This window comes from Pongo abelii, chromosome 7, assembly GCF_028885655.2.
Source record: "Pongo abelii isolate AG06213 chromosome 7, NHGRI_mPonAbe1-v2.0_pri, whole genome shotgun sequence".
In the NCBI taxonomy this organism is placed as follows: Eukaryota; Metazoa; Chordata; class Mammalia; order Primates; family Hominidae; genus Pongo; species Pongo abelii.
The window spans coordinates 26,755,833-26,771,560 of record NC_071992.2 but is presented as its reverse complement, the minus strand read 5'-3'; the positions used below and the strand labels follow the sequence as shown (position 1 = coordinate 26,771,560).

The window sequence follows — 15,728 nt, the reverse complement described above, 5'->3', positions numbered from 1 at the left end:
TATTCTCTTTAAAAATTCTGTACCTATAGCTGTGATACAATTTAAAATTCATTATCTTTAACAAATGGTTTTGATTGGCTACCAAATGCCTGTTACAGTGTGGAGCATTTTTATAGGTAACACCCCATCACCTCGGCAGCCCTGTTTTACAGAGAAGGAGGTGGAGGCTTAGAGGGTAAATATGATGGACCCAATACACACAATTTTGCTATCTACAGCCTGGGACTTGAACTCTCATCTGTTATTTTTGCCAGGCTCTAAGGGTTGAGGGGCCCTAAAAATAGACAAATTTTATGCAGATCTAATAGAATAATTCACTTAAAAATAGCTCCTGGTTCCCTTTGGGCAAATTATATAAAACACTAGGAAAAAAATAACTTGTTCCAAACTGGAACAACCAACCTATTTGTTGTGGAAATGAATATCCTAATGTTTTAATACTGTTTCTGTCTGCACTGACTGGCAATAGAAGGAAATGCACTAGAAATAACTCTGTCTATTGAACATGAGAAAAGTGTTTGGCACTTGCAAGCTGTTGTGATAGAAGGAATCACCACTTATTTTGCATTTGAGTATTTATTCTTTTCCTCAAGATGCAAACACAGTACCATAGAGAAGTGATATTGTGTCTTTTTTTAAATGTAAAGAGATATGCAAGTATATTAAATGAATGATTTATAGTATTCCTCTGTTTTCTTTTTTTCAATTTTAAAAGAAAGAAATGACTCTAGCTTAACATCCTTATAAATGGAGGTGGCCACAATGGATACATTTGAGGATTACTATAGGACAGAGGTTAAGAGTGTATGCTTTGGGCTGGGCATGGTGGTTCACATCTGTAATCCCAGCACTTTGGGAGGCTGAAGTGGGCAGATTGCCTGAGTCCAGGGGTTTGAGACCAGCCTGGGCAACATCACGAAACTTATCTCTACAAAAAAACCCCACAAAAATAGTTAGCTGGGCATGGTGGCATGTGCCTGTAGTCTCAGCTACTCAGGAGGCTGAGGTGGGAGGATCACCTGAGCCCAGATGCTCCAGGCTGCAGTGAACCATGATCATGCCACTGAACTCCAGTCTGGGTGACAGAGTGAGAGCCTGTCAAAAAAAAAAAAAAAAAAAAGAGTACATACTCTGGACCTTTCCTATGAGTTAAATCCCAGTTCTATCATCTACTAGTGTGTGACCCAGAGGAAGTTTTTTCTTAAAAAAAATCTGTTCTTATATGTTTTAAGATTGAGAATAAATGAACTTTGATAATCCTCACAATGTTTAAAATAAAATAGTGTCTCCAAGACAGTCTACTGGCAAGGTAGAAATTCTGTTTTTCAATGCCTTAATGTCATTGTCCCCAGAGACCTATTGTCGTCAGAGGAAAGGTACTCATATCCTAAACACTTGGAGATTTGTGATTAGTTTAAATGTAGTTTCTCCCTGTCACTGAACATATTTGGAAACATGAATTTCAAATTGCTTTCTCTTTCAATAATAGTGTAATGGCTGGCAGTGACAACAAAATAAGTAATTTTATAAGAGAAGACCATTGTATCTCCAGTCTCTAGTCCTCAATCAACATTTATTGAATTAATGAATCAACCAGGCAATTGATTGACTTAGAAATACCTGCATGGGTTATCAAAGGTATGTTGTTCTATTTATTTATTTATTTTAGAGATGGGTTCCCACTACTTTGCCAGGGCTGGACTCAAACTCCAGGGCTTGAGTGATCCTCATGTCTCAGCCTCTGGAACAGCTGTGACTATTGGCCTGTGCCATTGCAGCCAGAGGTGTTCTGTCATTTTTAAAGGGTACAAAATAGTGATTTTGTTTTATGAAATACGTGGCAATATTATTGAACGTCTTACCTTCTTAGGAAAGAAAACGAAGTGGTTGAAAACAAAGTTAGAGCTGAAGAGTTAAGTTTCTGGTGCCTGCGTTGGAGTTTTGCTGATTGATCCTGTCATTTTTAAACAATATATACTACCAAAAAAGAAAGTCTTCTAAACCCCAGGGTCCAGTGCTGGTAAGTGAGATGATTTTAGGTGCAAATGAGTATTTTTATAGTAATGATTATATATTTAGTGGGTATTTTAAAAATTCACATAGATCGTATCATATAACTCCAGCCTCCATTCCTACTTCTGATAACAGCTCCCAGACTTTTCTGTGAAGAGCTGCAGTTCTGCCATTGGAGTCAGTTTGGGTGGGACTATCAGTCAAGGTGCTCCTCTTTGCTGGCAAAGGTGTGTGGCAAATAGATGATGCTCTGTTCCTGGAATTCCAATGAAGTGTCACAGAGTTTTCAGTTTAATCCGCCCTGTGACTGCATGATGATTCCTGAGACCTCTGTCCCTGAGGCTGTCTGAGCTACTCTCTCCCAACACCTGCCTCCTCTGCTGATGTTTTCACTCTAGGAGTTACCCTGTATCCTTCCAATATGCTCTTTTTTATTTTTAAATTCTGTATCACTAGATCAGGGTTTTTTTCTTTTTTTTTTTTTTGCTGATTATATTTAAATAATTCCTGTGTCACTTTGTGTGTCATGGATATTTTTGCTTCAGAAAAATTAACATCTTAACATAAAAAATAAATTGTTTTAAAGAAAGAAATCTGAATACATAATTGTATAGATGATACTCAGATGTAGCCAAAATTGTGAGGATTGGCAAATGGCTAATGATTGGGAAACAATAAAAACTGCCATTAACAATTAGCTTCCTGGGTATGTTTAGGCATTAAAATTGGAGTTATCTTGAAAAAGTCACTGAAAATATTATCAAGGATTGTATTATTGAGCTGATCCTATTAATGAAAAAACATGGACTTGGACAGGATAATGTGCTAATTAATATATTAATGGTCTTCAAGGCCTAAAACAAGTTTTGAAAAGGGGATGGTAGTATTTCCTTGGTCAAGATCATGTCTTTTTATTTAAAAACACTTATTGCCTATGTCACAGAATCTCATTTTTATTTTCTCAGGTAGGGTATTTAATTTATTTTTTATATTATTTTCCCCAATTAGTAGAATACTAAAGGTGTAAATCTCTGTCAGCCAAATCAAGCATTAGTGATGCAGACAATGTGTATGTGTGTGTTTGTGCACAGGAGGCATGCCTCTGAGGCTGGATAGTTCCGGGTAGGAGTGTTAGTGATGTCAGCCCTGTCCCCGCTGGACAGATCATCATAAATGCCATGAGCTCCTCTGTCTCTGTCCCAACTCTAAGGCACAAGTTATGAACCCCTCCTTTATTGGTCCTCTTACCTAGAGGTTCTGAGTTCTGTTTTGGGATAGAAACAAACACTGAAGATTTCTATCCCACCAGATTCCTATTTGTATCTGATGCTTTTATTTTTATTTCAAAAATATGATTTTAAAATTTTGGGATGAAGACCGGGCTCAGTGAAGATGTTGACACCTGAAAATATCTTCAGCAATTACGTTTTCCAAGTAATCGCTGTCAGGGAGATAGCAATAAGATGTGCAGTTTACTTATGACTCCCCCCAATAATCTATTTCAGGGCAAGAAAGCTTCAGGTAGTGGAGATTTTACTTTGAAATGGCATAACAGGCTGGGCGTAGTGGCTCATGCCTGTAATCCCAGCACTTTGGGTGGCTGAGGCGGGAGGACTGCTTGAGGTCACATAGCAAGACCCCATCTCTAAATAAAAATAAATAAATAAAAATTTAAAAAAGAGAAATGACATAAGACTCAGCAATTGACTATGTTTCCAATATGACCTTTATTGAGCAAGTACTGCTGTGACATTTAACATCGATCAACATAAGATTGCAAACTGTGCATGTCAGCAAGGTTCTCCCATGAACAAAAGTCCATTTTAAATGCACCAGTGAGGTAAACATAATTATTCATATATAGCTTTCTTAAGGCTGAGTTCTGTGTTTCATTTATTGTTTTTGGCTCAGTTGGTACTTTGCATAATACATCTCAAGACATCCCCCCTTAAGTGACCCCCTTCCAACAGCTTAGGAAATTGGCAAATTTCCCAGGTACATACAATGTCATGCATTTGAATCCCCCAAAGACTGAGGAGGGAGCACCCTGAGCTTGCATGCAGTCCCCTCATATTGCACAAAGTAAAATACAATGTCTGGAGCCCCCATGGGAGAACCCGTTCTGTTTTGAAGCTGCCAATCACATGCATTTTGAAATTGTCATATGGCTTAACCTTTTGCAATGGACTCAAATCTTAGTCACTCTGGGTGACTTCCTTTACTATGGCGTGTGAAGTGACTTTTTCTACCTTTTTAGTAGACACTAGTTTCTCCTCAAAGGTCTCTTCATGCTCTTCAACCTTTTGAGTGACGGTTACAGATTTAGTGATATATTTGGTAGCACCATCTCCCCCCTCACTGGTGATTTTTTCTACCGTTTTGGTCACTACCACTTTCTCCTCACTTTTATCACCCCCCTTCTTTTCATCTGCCGGGCTCAAGTCTAGGCCATTGGTGACAACGCCTTTCTCCTCTTCCCTCCCACTGCCTTTTTCCTTGGTCTCCTGCTCTACCTCCTCTTTTCCTTCTACCTCCCCATTGACAGCTATGTCTTCCTTCCTGGATCCCTTGGCACCTTTATCACTCCCTTCCTCCTCACTTCCTCCCTCTCCTCCTGCTTTCTCCTTCTCTTTCTCCTGCTGCACTGGCTTCCCCTCTTCTTTGGTCTCTTTCTCCAAGTGTACCTTTACCGATTTGGTGACGGTGACCACCTCCGCCACAGCTTCCTCCTTTACCGGGGACTCAGCTTTCTTCTTCTCTGGCACATCCTTTGGTTTCTCTTCCTTTTTCTCTACCTTCTCTTCTTTGGGAGCTTCCTTGACTTCCTTTTCTTCTTCCTCTTTCTGTTCACCTTTCCCCACTTCTGCTTTTGACTTTGCCTCTTCCACTGGTGATTTTGGCACAGGAGACTTGGCTTTCTCTTCCACTGGTGATTTTGACACAGGAGACTTGCCTTTCTCTTCCACTGGTGATTTCGACACAGGAGACTTGCCTTTCTCTTCCACTGGTGATTTCGGCACAGGAGACTTGCCTTTCTCTTCCACTGGGGATTTTGGCACAGGAGACTTGGCTTTTTCTGGCTTTTCCACCTTGGCATCTGCCACCAGCTCCTCCTTGGTAGCCACTTCCTCACTCTTTTCCTCCACTTTCTTTTCCTCTTTAGCTTCGGCTTCCTCTCCTTCAGCTTCAGCTTCTGTTTCTCCTTCTTCCTGCTCACCTTCCTCTTTTTCACTAGAGCCTTCCTTCTCGGATCCTCCCTCTTCGGCTTGGTCTGACTTAGCTCCCTCCTCTTCTTCCTCCTCTTCTTCCTGGCCTTCTTCCTCCTTTTCCCCTTCTTCCTCTTCTTTAACTTCAGGTGCAGTTGCTTTCACTGGAGACTTTTTGGCAGCTACTTCTTCTTCTTCAGCTTCGGGTTCCTCTTCCTTTTCTTCTGCTGCTTCTTCCTTCTCTTCCTTCATGGAAACGGCCAATTCCTCTGTAATGGCTGTCAGGGCCTCTTCCATTTCTGATTTCTCATCCTCCACTTTGGTTTCCTCTATGATCTCCTCGACAAATTTGTGTTGGACCTTAAGCTTGGGAGCTTCCACCTTGGTTTTCTGAATCTTACTGGTTATTGTGACTGGGGGTCGGTGTGTATACAGTGGCCCAGTGATGCTTCCTGCAAATGTGCTAAATCTGGTCTCTTCACCCTCCAGGAGTTTTCTAAGCAGAAAATCAAAGAACATAAGACATAGTAAAAATTTCACTGGGCCTTCTGAGCTTCATTACATTCTGGGTATTGTGGTAGCTACCTTTGAATAAATAGAATTACATAAGTAAAATATGCTATCAATTCAGTATAATACCTGCTATCACTTACTGGCATATTACATTATACTCAGTGACAGAGAAAGATTCTCCTGGACTGCCAGACAGTTGCCTCCTACAATGACTAACCTTGCCCAATAGTCCACTAACCACACCCAACTACTAAGTCTTGGCCCTGCAGTAGAGATCCATTAGGTACAACATGAATATGCTGAAAAACTTGTTGGTGACCAAATAGCAAAAAACAAAAACAAAAACAAAAAAACAAAAAGCCAGAAACAAAATGCCCCCAAACTCCAAAGCCAAACAGCCTTTCTGAGAGTAGTCACTTTCTTAAACATTTAGATTTTCAGGATATGTACTATTTTTAAAGCAAATATAACTTTCATAAAAATCTTACTGTTAAGCATATTTCAGAACTTAGCCAGGTGTTAATATGGGTGTATCGAGTTACAAATTGGTTGATAATTTTTATCATAAAGTGTCTATTTAATGTAGTTATTCAGCTTTCCTGAAAAGAGAGATAGCTCTGTAAATGCAATTTATTCTCATTATATTATAACTACCTTATTGGTAGTAGAAAAATTTTAATCAACGATTTTGTCCTTTGCGCTTAGTCAACAGCAAGGTCACACCAATTAATAGACCTATAACCTATCTCACTATCTATAAAAAGATCATACATATTTGTGTCTATATATCTAGATTTATATGCATATGCACATATATGTATCTATAGATCTAGATTAATATCATACATGATATATAGATATAATTTATACTGCAGTCTAGCATAAAATGTAATACATATAAATTATCTACATATATAGAATAACTGTATCTGTATTCTATCATTCTATATCTATTCTCAGCCAGATGATGGCAATAGTAAGCTATATAACAGAGAAACAGAGAAATAGAATGTCCTGGTGTTTGTCCTTGACATTATACATTTGAAAAGCTGAAACCACTAGATGAAATATTAGAAACCAAAACTCTGTTCATGCTTCCAGCATTTGAAAACATTTTTCCATAAAAAGTTTAAGCATATGCATTGAGATTAATCTGCACCTCCTTCGTGTAATTCAAAAACCTTTTGTTTCTACTAGTATTCATTCTTTTAAAGCTGCATAAAAAGAGGTAAAACTACACTTGCAATTCTTTAGAATAATTTCTTTTTAAGTAAGCAAGAAAACCAGGTGCTGAGTTGATGCCTGCACCCTGCCTGCTTTAACTTAAGTGGTGGAAGCTCTGCCCGAACAGCCTCTGCACTGCGGTTAGTGTTCCGGCCACGCACATAGTAAGCACCGTACCTGTACGCAGCGATTTCTATATCCAGAGCCATCTTGACGTTGAGGAGGTCCTGGTATTCGCGCAAATGACGAGCCATTTCCCACTTTGTGCCCCGAAGCTCATTTTCCAGCTGCTGGATGGTGTCCTGAAACAGACACAGAGAGTCTCCCTAGACTCATCCTTGCAAACAGCAACTTCCTTCGCAAACCACTTGCTACCCCTTCCCCCTCGCCTCCTCCCGTCTCCCTCCACTTCTGCAAACCTCGCTGACACCCGACTCCCAGCCCCCCTCCCCCACCCCCTTTTTCTTTTAAATCTAAGGGATTCTCAAACGAACATACAAGATCAGTAAGACAATAGGACACTTCCTGGGCACATCACGCACGGAGACCAGTGGACTTAGAACACGTCTCAACAGGACACAAGCATGCATGGGGAAACTCCATGGCTGACCTGGCCATTCCCATCTGAGCCCTTTGGGCTGAAGCCAATTTTGAGAGCTCTTCCGATCACTGCCGGAAAAGTAGAGAATACACGCGTTTCTGCATAAGCTATCCTAAAGTTGCTGATTTATCCACTACCGAATTCATCCCTCCTGCTTTAAACGTGCAAGCGTGCAAAATTAGAACTGGAAAAGATGCATGTTTTTTGAAAAAGGTCAAGACCCTTAGCAGCTGGGGCAGGTGGGTGGGGGCGGAGTGTGGAGGATGAGAGGGGCGAGGACGCTGATCCGCAACTACCCTAGGTCGGCGGCGCGCGCGCTCTAGCGAGCGGCCACCAGGGAGCGCCGCGGAGAGGGCGCCTGGGCACGCGCCCAAGTGTCGGGGGCGCGCGGCGCTGGCGCTGGCGCAGGCTGGCCGCGCAGCCGCTGTTCCTACCTGGTAGCTGCTGAGGTCGTGGTTGTGGCGCTCCTCGATGTCGCTTAGCTGCCGCTCCAGGGACTCCTTGGTGCCGCGCACCGACTCTAGCTCGATGCTTTTGGACTGCAGCTGGCGCCGGTACTCGGCGATCTCTTCCTTGGCGGAGCGGATGGCCTCCTTGTTCTGCTCGGCCGCCTCGGTGAGCTTGGCGTAGCGGCATTTGAACCACTCTTCGGCCTGGTGCATATTCTGGTCTGAGTGGCTTTCGAGCTGGGAGCGGATTTCCTTCAGCGCCGTCGAGATGTCTGTCTTCAGGTAGTCTTTGCGCTCCACCGTGATGTGCGATGCCTGGATCTGGGCCAGAAGGTCGGCCACCTCTTCCTCGTGGTTGCTCCGCAGGAAGGCCACCTCATCCTGCAGCGACTGCACCTTCTTGTCCAGCTCCACCTTGACCAGCGACGCCTCCTCGATGTCTTTGCGCAGCGCGCGGATGGCCGCCTCAGTGTCGTCGCGCAACCGCGCCTCCTCCTCGAAGCGCTCCTTTAGCCGGTGGATGTCTTCCTCCAGGTGGTCCGAGTCCAGCTGCACCTGAGCCTTCTCGTGGTTCACCATCTCCAGGGTGGCGCGCAGCTCGCGGATCTCCTGGTCGTACGCGTCGCCCAGCTGGGCGTGCGAGGCCTGCTTCTGCCGCAGCGCCTGGATCTCCGCCTCAATCTCCTTATTCTGCTGCTCCAGGTAGTGCACCTTCTCTATGTAGCCGGCGAAGCGGTCGTTCAGCCCCTGCAGCTGCTCCTTCTCGTTGGAACGGGACAGCTTGTAGTCGCCGCCGGGTCCGGAGCCGCCGTTGAGCAGGGACGAGGACTGGCTGAAGTCAAGGCTGCTCTCGGCGGAGCTGAGCATGGCCGAGCTGTAGGCGAGGCGCGGGGCGAGCATGCTGCGCTTGTAGGAGGAGGACACGGTGCTGGGCGAGCCGCGGGACCACGACTGCGAGCGGAAGCCGCTGGACGGGGAGCCGCTGACGCGGCTGAAGCTCGAGCGGGTCTCGGTTACCCGCCGGTAGGCGGACGGGTTGCCCAGCGAGTCCAACGTGTAGCTCATCTTGGAGGCCTTGGGGTGTGTGGCTGTCACAGCGTTCTGCCGGCCTCGCCGCAGCCCGTTTATAGCCGCGGCGCTGGTCCCGGGCCAGGGCCCCGCCCCGTGGAGGCGGCGGCCGAGGAGGCGGGGACTGCGGGCACCGGTCGGGGAGGAGGGGAGGGGGGCGGCTGAACGGTGATTCAGCGCCCGCTCCACGTGGGCCCAGGCCGCATGGGAACCTGGACTTTTCTGCCCTGGGCCCAGCCCCTCCCCCAGGTCCCCTTTCAGTCCCAGGCTACTTGTAGCCGGGCATTCGCCTTCTTTCCATTTCTCACTTCCCAATTGCGTTTCGCACCCTTGGTGCGAATATCGCCAGCGCCCTTTCTTTGTCACTGTCCGGCCGTTCGGGCAGCGCTTCCCCGACCCCGTGGTCCCCTTGTTCTTTAGCCTTCTACCCTCTTATCCTCAAGGCTTTCTCTTATTTTGCCCTTTCCCCGGTACTTTTTTCTTTACCCATCTTCTGTGCTTAATTTCATCCTCTTCTTTTTTGGCCCCTCTTCTCCCTCCTACTCTGTCTGGCCTTTAGTCCGGTTCACCCTGCCCTTCTCTCAGCCCCTTCCTCGGGGACCCTTTTCTTCCAATCTTTCCTTCTCCCCGTCTCCTCCCTCCCTCCCCTTGCATTCCCTCTTTTCCCCTCCCCAACCCTCATCTTTTCTTGCCTCCCTCCCCTCCCCCCACTCCTTGTCTTAAAGCAGCTGGAGATGAGCGCCGAGGAGCTGGGTCTGGAAGACAAAACAAAACAAAAAAAAGACTTTGAGGAACGGTCTGCCTGAAGGCTTCGGGAAGGGGACAAAGAGAACAGGCCGGGGTAGTTATTTGTATAAAAAGTGGGATATGGCGTTTTTAACGTTTGGGGGACGTCCGCAGCTTCCGCAGGGGCAGAAGGTAAGGCGCTTGTGCTCGCTATGGCGCCGGCAGCACCAAGGACAGCGCCCAGGTCGGTGAGCGGGAGGTGCAGCCACCCGAAGGGCTTGTCACCCAGCCTGGCCTGTCAGGTTGGCAGGGGGCAGGGGGTTCCCTTCCCCCTCTTCTCTCCGAGTAAATACAATTTAAACCTGCCTGTAGTGACTCTCTTTGCAGGAGCGAAGCTGGAATCACAGGCTAAGACTTCCCTGCAATGCAGGGCTGGCACAATGAACAGATTGCAGATTTTGAAAACAACCAAAATTCATTAAAGTCAGTTAACAGAAATATATACTTGTAGCCCAGTTTGAGTTTTCTAACATATGATGGTATAGGAAATGAAGAGATACAGGGCCTGAAATGTGAAGGTCAAATACTCCTTGGAAAGGAGAATTTGAAATCTGTTGGGATGAAAAGTCCAGGGAAATATAGTTTTTGTTAAGTTTGGACACAAACAATTGCCTTGTCATCTTTCGGTTCAGTATTTCCTATGTGTAACTGCAATGATTGAAAAGGCATCTGAATTAACTTTAAATTGATTTAAAAGTTGCGGAGCAGATTCACCACAACCTTGAATAAAATCAGATGTTTTCCCTTCATTTAAAATGTAATATATTTTTCGCTTTAGATTTTAATGATTGATTTGGAATAGATTTTCTATATCATTAAACATGTTTATGCAAACAAGAACTCTACACAGACTTCTTGCTGTCTGGTGTACTCCTAACTGTTAAGATGTCTCTTTATTTTGGGTAGTGCTTTGGGGGTAATTCAGGTTAAAAAAGTTCAGAATACTACAAGATAAAGTGAAGAAGAGATTGCAGAACTAACAACAGCGCTGGGGCCACAGGTACAAGTGACTGAATGTGCAATGCTTGCTATGGATGAGAAGAAACTACTGCTTATAAAAAGTAGGGACTCCAGACCGAAATAGCTTCTTTTCACAGCATGTTTCCTCAAGTCCCTGTTTTATTAAAAGACAGGATCATATTCATCAGTAAGTAATCAGGAAAGGGGTGGGTTTCTAGAGGTTTTATTTTTTATTTTTATCAGGTCCCTTGGCCCATTTGTATTAAAATAGAAATAATGTTTTAAACAGGAGGTGCTAATTTTGGGAGTTACTTTTGGTTTATTAATATGAAACTGCAGTATCGCAGGCCATGTAGGAGAAGGGTGTTCTAGTTTGCTGAGAGACCTTAGGCAAGCAGAGCCCATCCATGTCTTGAGTTGTTGAGAGAGACAGATGATGGAATGAGGGGACTGACTTGTGAATACTGTAAAAACAGGATTTTCTGGTTTTATGTAGATAAGTAAAGGCAAAGAGAAAGAAAATTTCCTGCCTTCTGTAAAGTATTGCGGATGTCAGGCCGGACTCAGCAGGATACCATCTAGATAAGACCAAATGCTAATTATGCAGTAATTTTGCCTTTGTTGCTTATTACTTTCTGCTTTTATTGAAATATATAAAAATCCTTGGCAATTTCATGGTGCACATTCACTGCAAACTCTGCAATGAGAGTACATGGTTAACCGGCAGAATCTGCTGTTAGTTTTCTTTAGGGCTTTGGAAACGAGATGACTCTGCAGAGAGACATTTACAAGGAAACACATGTTTAACTTCACAATTACCCAGTTTTGCCTTGTATCTAAAGTAGCTCAGAAATTGTTCAGCTTCCAGCTGGTTACAGAAGGAGGAAAGTGTTGCATACAAACAAAATAAGTCAGTTACTCAGGCTACATCTAGTGCCTATAACTTAAAATTGTAACTTCAATGTCACATGATACATTGTTCAATCGGGGCACTACAGGATAATGCAAAGAATTAAAACGGTTGCTTTATTAAGAAAAAACAGTTCCCATGGCTTAAAAAATGATGGATCCAGTTTCACATTTAGCAAAATGTTTTCTTTTATATTAAACTCTTCCACTTTAACTACTCTTCCTAAAGGTGATTTGAAGGTTATACCCATCAGTAAATTTAGTATGAAAACTTTTTTTAAAAAGCTATAAAAGATGTTTTTCCCTTTTTGTCTCATAGTTTTGAAGAACATTTACCACCTTAATAGTTTTCACAGAAAGAAATGCTTTTGCATTTTTTAAACCCTAACAACACTAAGGCTATGAAGTCTTCTCAAAATATTAAAAAGAGAGAAAACAATCATGGCAACTCACCCAGATTAACCACACTGCATTCATGGAATTAAGTTTGACTACAATACTTTTGTAATTTATTCTAAATAGAAAAGTTACTCATATGATTTAGATGTAAGACATTTTAAATGAGATTATCTCTGAATTGTTGTTTCATAAGCTACAGTCTGTTTTGAATCACTTTATGGAGAAATATAAGGCATGTTCCAATCTATATGTTCCTTCAGTAGGGAAAGTGCAAATGTTAACTTCGCAGCTAAGAGATAGCCACTGTCAGGTTTTGTAGGGTGTCATCTAATACTGGGAAAATATCATTTGCAAAGGTGGTATATTTATTGGATCATAAAATAAAGATAAAAAATAAGGAGTTGGGCATTTTCTCCCATCTTTCCCTATTTCCTTACATTTCTTCTTTTAAATAGTATTTTTGGATATAAAAAAATGCAAGGAGGATGGGATGTAGGAACCGGATAGCAAGCAAGATACTCCAGAAGGAAGACATCACTGTCAAATTGGTAGGCTGAATCCATCCAAGATGAGATGATCTGTACTTTCTTTCAACCTATTGTGTCTTGAACCTAATCCGTTTGCCTGGGATCTGGTTCTAGAACTCATAATAATTATTTATAACCTGTCCTCTGCTAATTATTTAAGAGGTTGTTGATGTAGGAAGCTAGGGACTTAGTCTGCCGAAGCAGGAACATAAGAAAAAGGAAGCTATATTACATATTTCTGCTTGATCCTCAGGATGTCAAACTTTAAAAGCAGCGTTGACTTTTGTTTTTGTTGGTGTCAAAAGTTGAAAGCAAAATAAAAATATTCTCAAGGGGGAAAGACTGTTTCTTGTCAGGGAAATTGGGATGTACATGTATGTCCCTATTGTCTTTAATCAAAACAAATTCATCTGGACCACACTGTTCCTTTTCTGTCATTAGGCCACTGAAATGGTGTTTGTTTCCCTTGCCAAATATTTTATTCTTTGAATATTGCCTTCTATTTGTCAGTTACTGTTATGATGAAGTTAATCGAAGTATTTATAAAACTTAAAACATTTAATCTTTATTTTATTCCAAATGTTAAATTAGTCAGTTTTAAAATTCTATATCTGGAAATTTCATGTGTGTAGTGGGGAAAAATTTAGCTTTCAGCTCTATCATAGCTTGCTGATTTTTTTGCTGTGTAATGCTTTCACCTCTCCACTGTGAATCCTTTCTGTGAAAGCCAGGGGAGAAAGATTTAGAATTTTAAAAAAGTACTTAATAGAGCCTTGGTAAAAGTGACTCTAAAAATAAAGTTCAGTAGATGCATAATAAAATAGTACTCCTGTATTAATTTTCAGCATGTTTTTAATTGAACCCATTAGCTTTACCTGTAAAGCAGCAACAGATGTTGATGATATGCACTCGAATTTTGAAAACCCTGCATTGCACGTAACTGCACCAGTGCAGCTATGACATGTTTGTGACATAATTTATCCCAAGCTTACCAAGGCCTGACTTAGCAAGAGACATAATTCTTTTATTAGAAACTCTTAATTAAAATAAGCTTTGTAAAACTAGAACAGATCAATGATCTTTGGACCAAATTTCTGAAAAGAGCTAAACCTGGGAACGTAAAGTCACAAAGAAGCCCCACCTAATAATTCAGTCTCATTGTCCCAGGACTGGGTGATTTTTTTTCAATCTCTGCAATTTTGAAAATCAATATTCTTTCATAATCCTTTGAAAATGGGCTCACTGTCATAGCTCTGTCTTGTCACTTAGCTTACTAAGAAAAGCATCTATTTTAGAATACTTAACTCACTTTTTTAGTTAAAATTTATATATATATGTAGTGTAGAAATTTACAAAATGGAGAGAGACAATAATTTAAGTATTTTCTTCTAGTCTTTTTCTCTGTAACTTAAATATAAATAGGATCTTTCTGTTTATATAATCCCATGCCCTGTTTTGTAAAGTAAATATATCTGAATAAGTAGTTTGCTGTCTTTAGAGGAAAGAACATGGTCCTGTTTGCCATGAGAGATGGACTGTAGCTCGGTATTTAACTTGAATTTTTCCCTTAAAAAAGATTTGTAAAGACCCTTTAGATCAAGAATGATAAAATAATAATAGCAATAATTAATAACAATAGTAGATCGAGAAAGCCTAATCAGGACTGATATTAATTTCTGTCTCCTTTCTGCCTGCCTCTCTCTCTCTTTGGTTATTGAGAGGAATGTCATCATGAAGCTGAGGGCGGTGGTGTGACAGCTGGAGGTGGTAACTTGTAATAACTTGTAATGTGGTCTAGTCAGGCCTGAATACTGTGTTCTTTTACACTTAGTAGTACCCTAAATCCCAAGCCATCATCATCACCACCACCATCAGACTTTTACATTTGGACAATGCTTTATATCAAAGAAGCAAAGCAAAACAAAACAATGTATTCTCATCTGAGCTGTGCACAAATTATTATTTCTGTTTTAGAGTTGATTAAATTGCTGATTTGTCCAAGGTCACACATCTGGAAAGCAGTGGAGCCTAGGCCAGAACTCCTATCTTCTGACACCCATGCCAACATTAGAACAAGTTTGTTTAGTAGATTATAAAATCCAGTCTCAATGAGCATGAAAAATAAAAGTAGGCGGATCATAGTCATATCAATAAAAATAACTGGCATTTATTAACTACTCGCTAGGTGCTTGGCACTGTGCCAAAACTTTACTGGGTTATCTCATTTAATCATCACCACAACCCTTTGAGATGACACTTTTGTGGAAAGTGCAATTGAGCACAGAGGCAAAGGAAGGAAAGTACCACACACAGCTTGGAGGTGGTGGAATGAAGACAGGAATTTAGGAGACTCTGACTCTGGAGGACAATCTTCAGCACGATCATCAGGAGGCCATGCCCACCTTAAAAATCTCATTTAAAAGCTAATTGTTGAACTCCTAGGTCATGTTAAAAAGATTAAAGGGCCAGCTGGGTGCTGTGGCTCATGCTTGTAATCCCAGCACTTTGGGGGGCCGAGGCGGGTGTATCACCAGGTCAGGAGTTCGAGATCAGCCTGGCCAACATAGTGAAACCCCGTCTCCACTAAAAATACAAAAATTAGCTGGGCATGGTGGTGAGCGCCTGTAGTCCCAGCTAGTCGGGAAGCAGAGGCAGGAGAATCGCTTGAACCTGGGAGATGGAAGCTGTAGTGAGCCAAGATCGCGCCACTGCACTCCAGCCTGGGCAACAGAGCAAGACTCCGTCTCCCAAAAAAAAAAAAAAAGATTCAAGGGCCACTATACATTCTTTTGCTGCATTTTTACTATTTATATAAAAATAAAACATTTTTATATTTTTTCAGCTAAATATTATTTCATGGTTTCTGACTTTATTAAAGACATTAAGAATAAAAACATTGAATTACTTGTCTTTGTTATATTGTATTCTAAATTAATTTTCTATGTAATTTGAAGTACATAAAATTCATTTGGCTAGTCCATGCTCTATGGATGATATCTCTATTCATGTAGCTATTATTTTTTCTGGTATACATTTATCATTCACATTTATATTCACTTTTGGTTTGGTTTTT

At 42.0% G+C, this 15,728-nt stretch overlaps 1 protein-coding gene across 1 annotated transcript; it reads right to left on the bottom strand.

Moving 5' to 3' along the window:
• Positions 1-3,721: 3,721 nt before the first annotated feature.
• Positions 3,722-10,685, bottom strand: NEFM (neurofilament medium chain). Its single transcript, XM_024251223.3, has 3 exons — positions 7,992-10,685; positions 7,134-7,258; positions 3,722-5,715 (listed from the first exon to the last, which is right to left on the bottom strand). Exons 1-3 carry the CDS (start codon positions 9,069-9,071, stop codon positions 4,209-4,211), a joined length of 2,712 nt encoding a protein of 903 aa, XP_024106991.2. The 5' UTR covers positions 9,072-10,685; the 3' UTR covers positions 3,722-4,208.
• Positions 10,686-15,728: the final 5,043 nt, after the last annotated feature.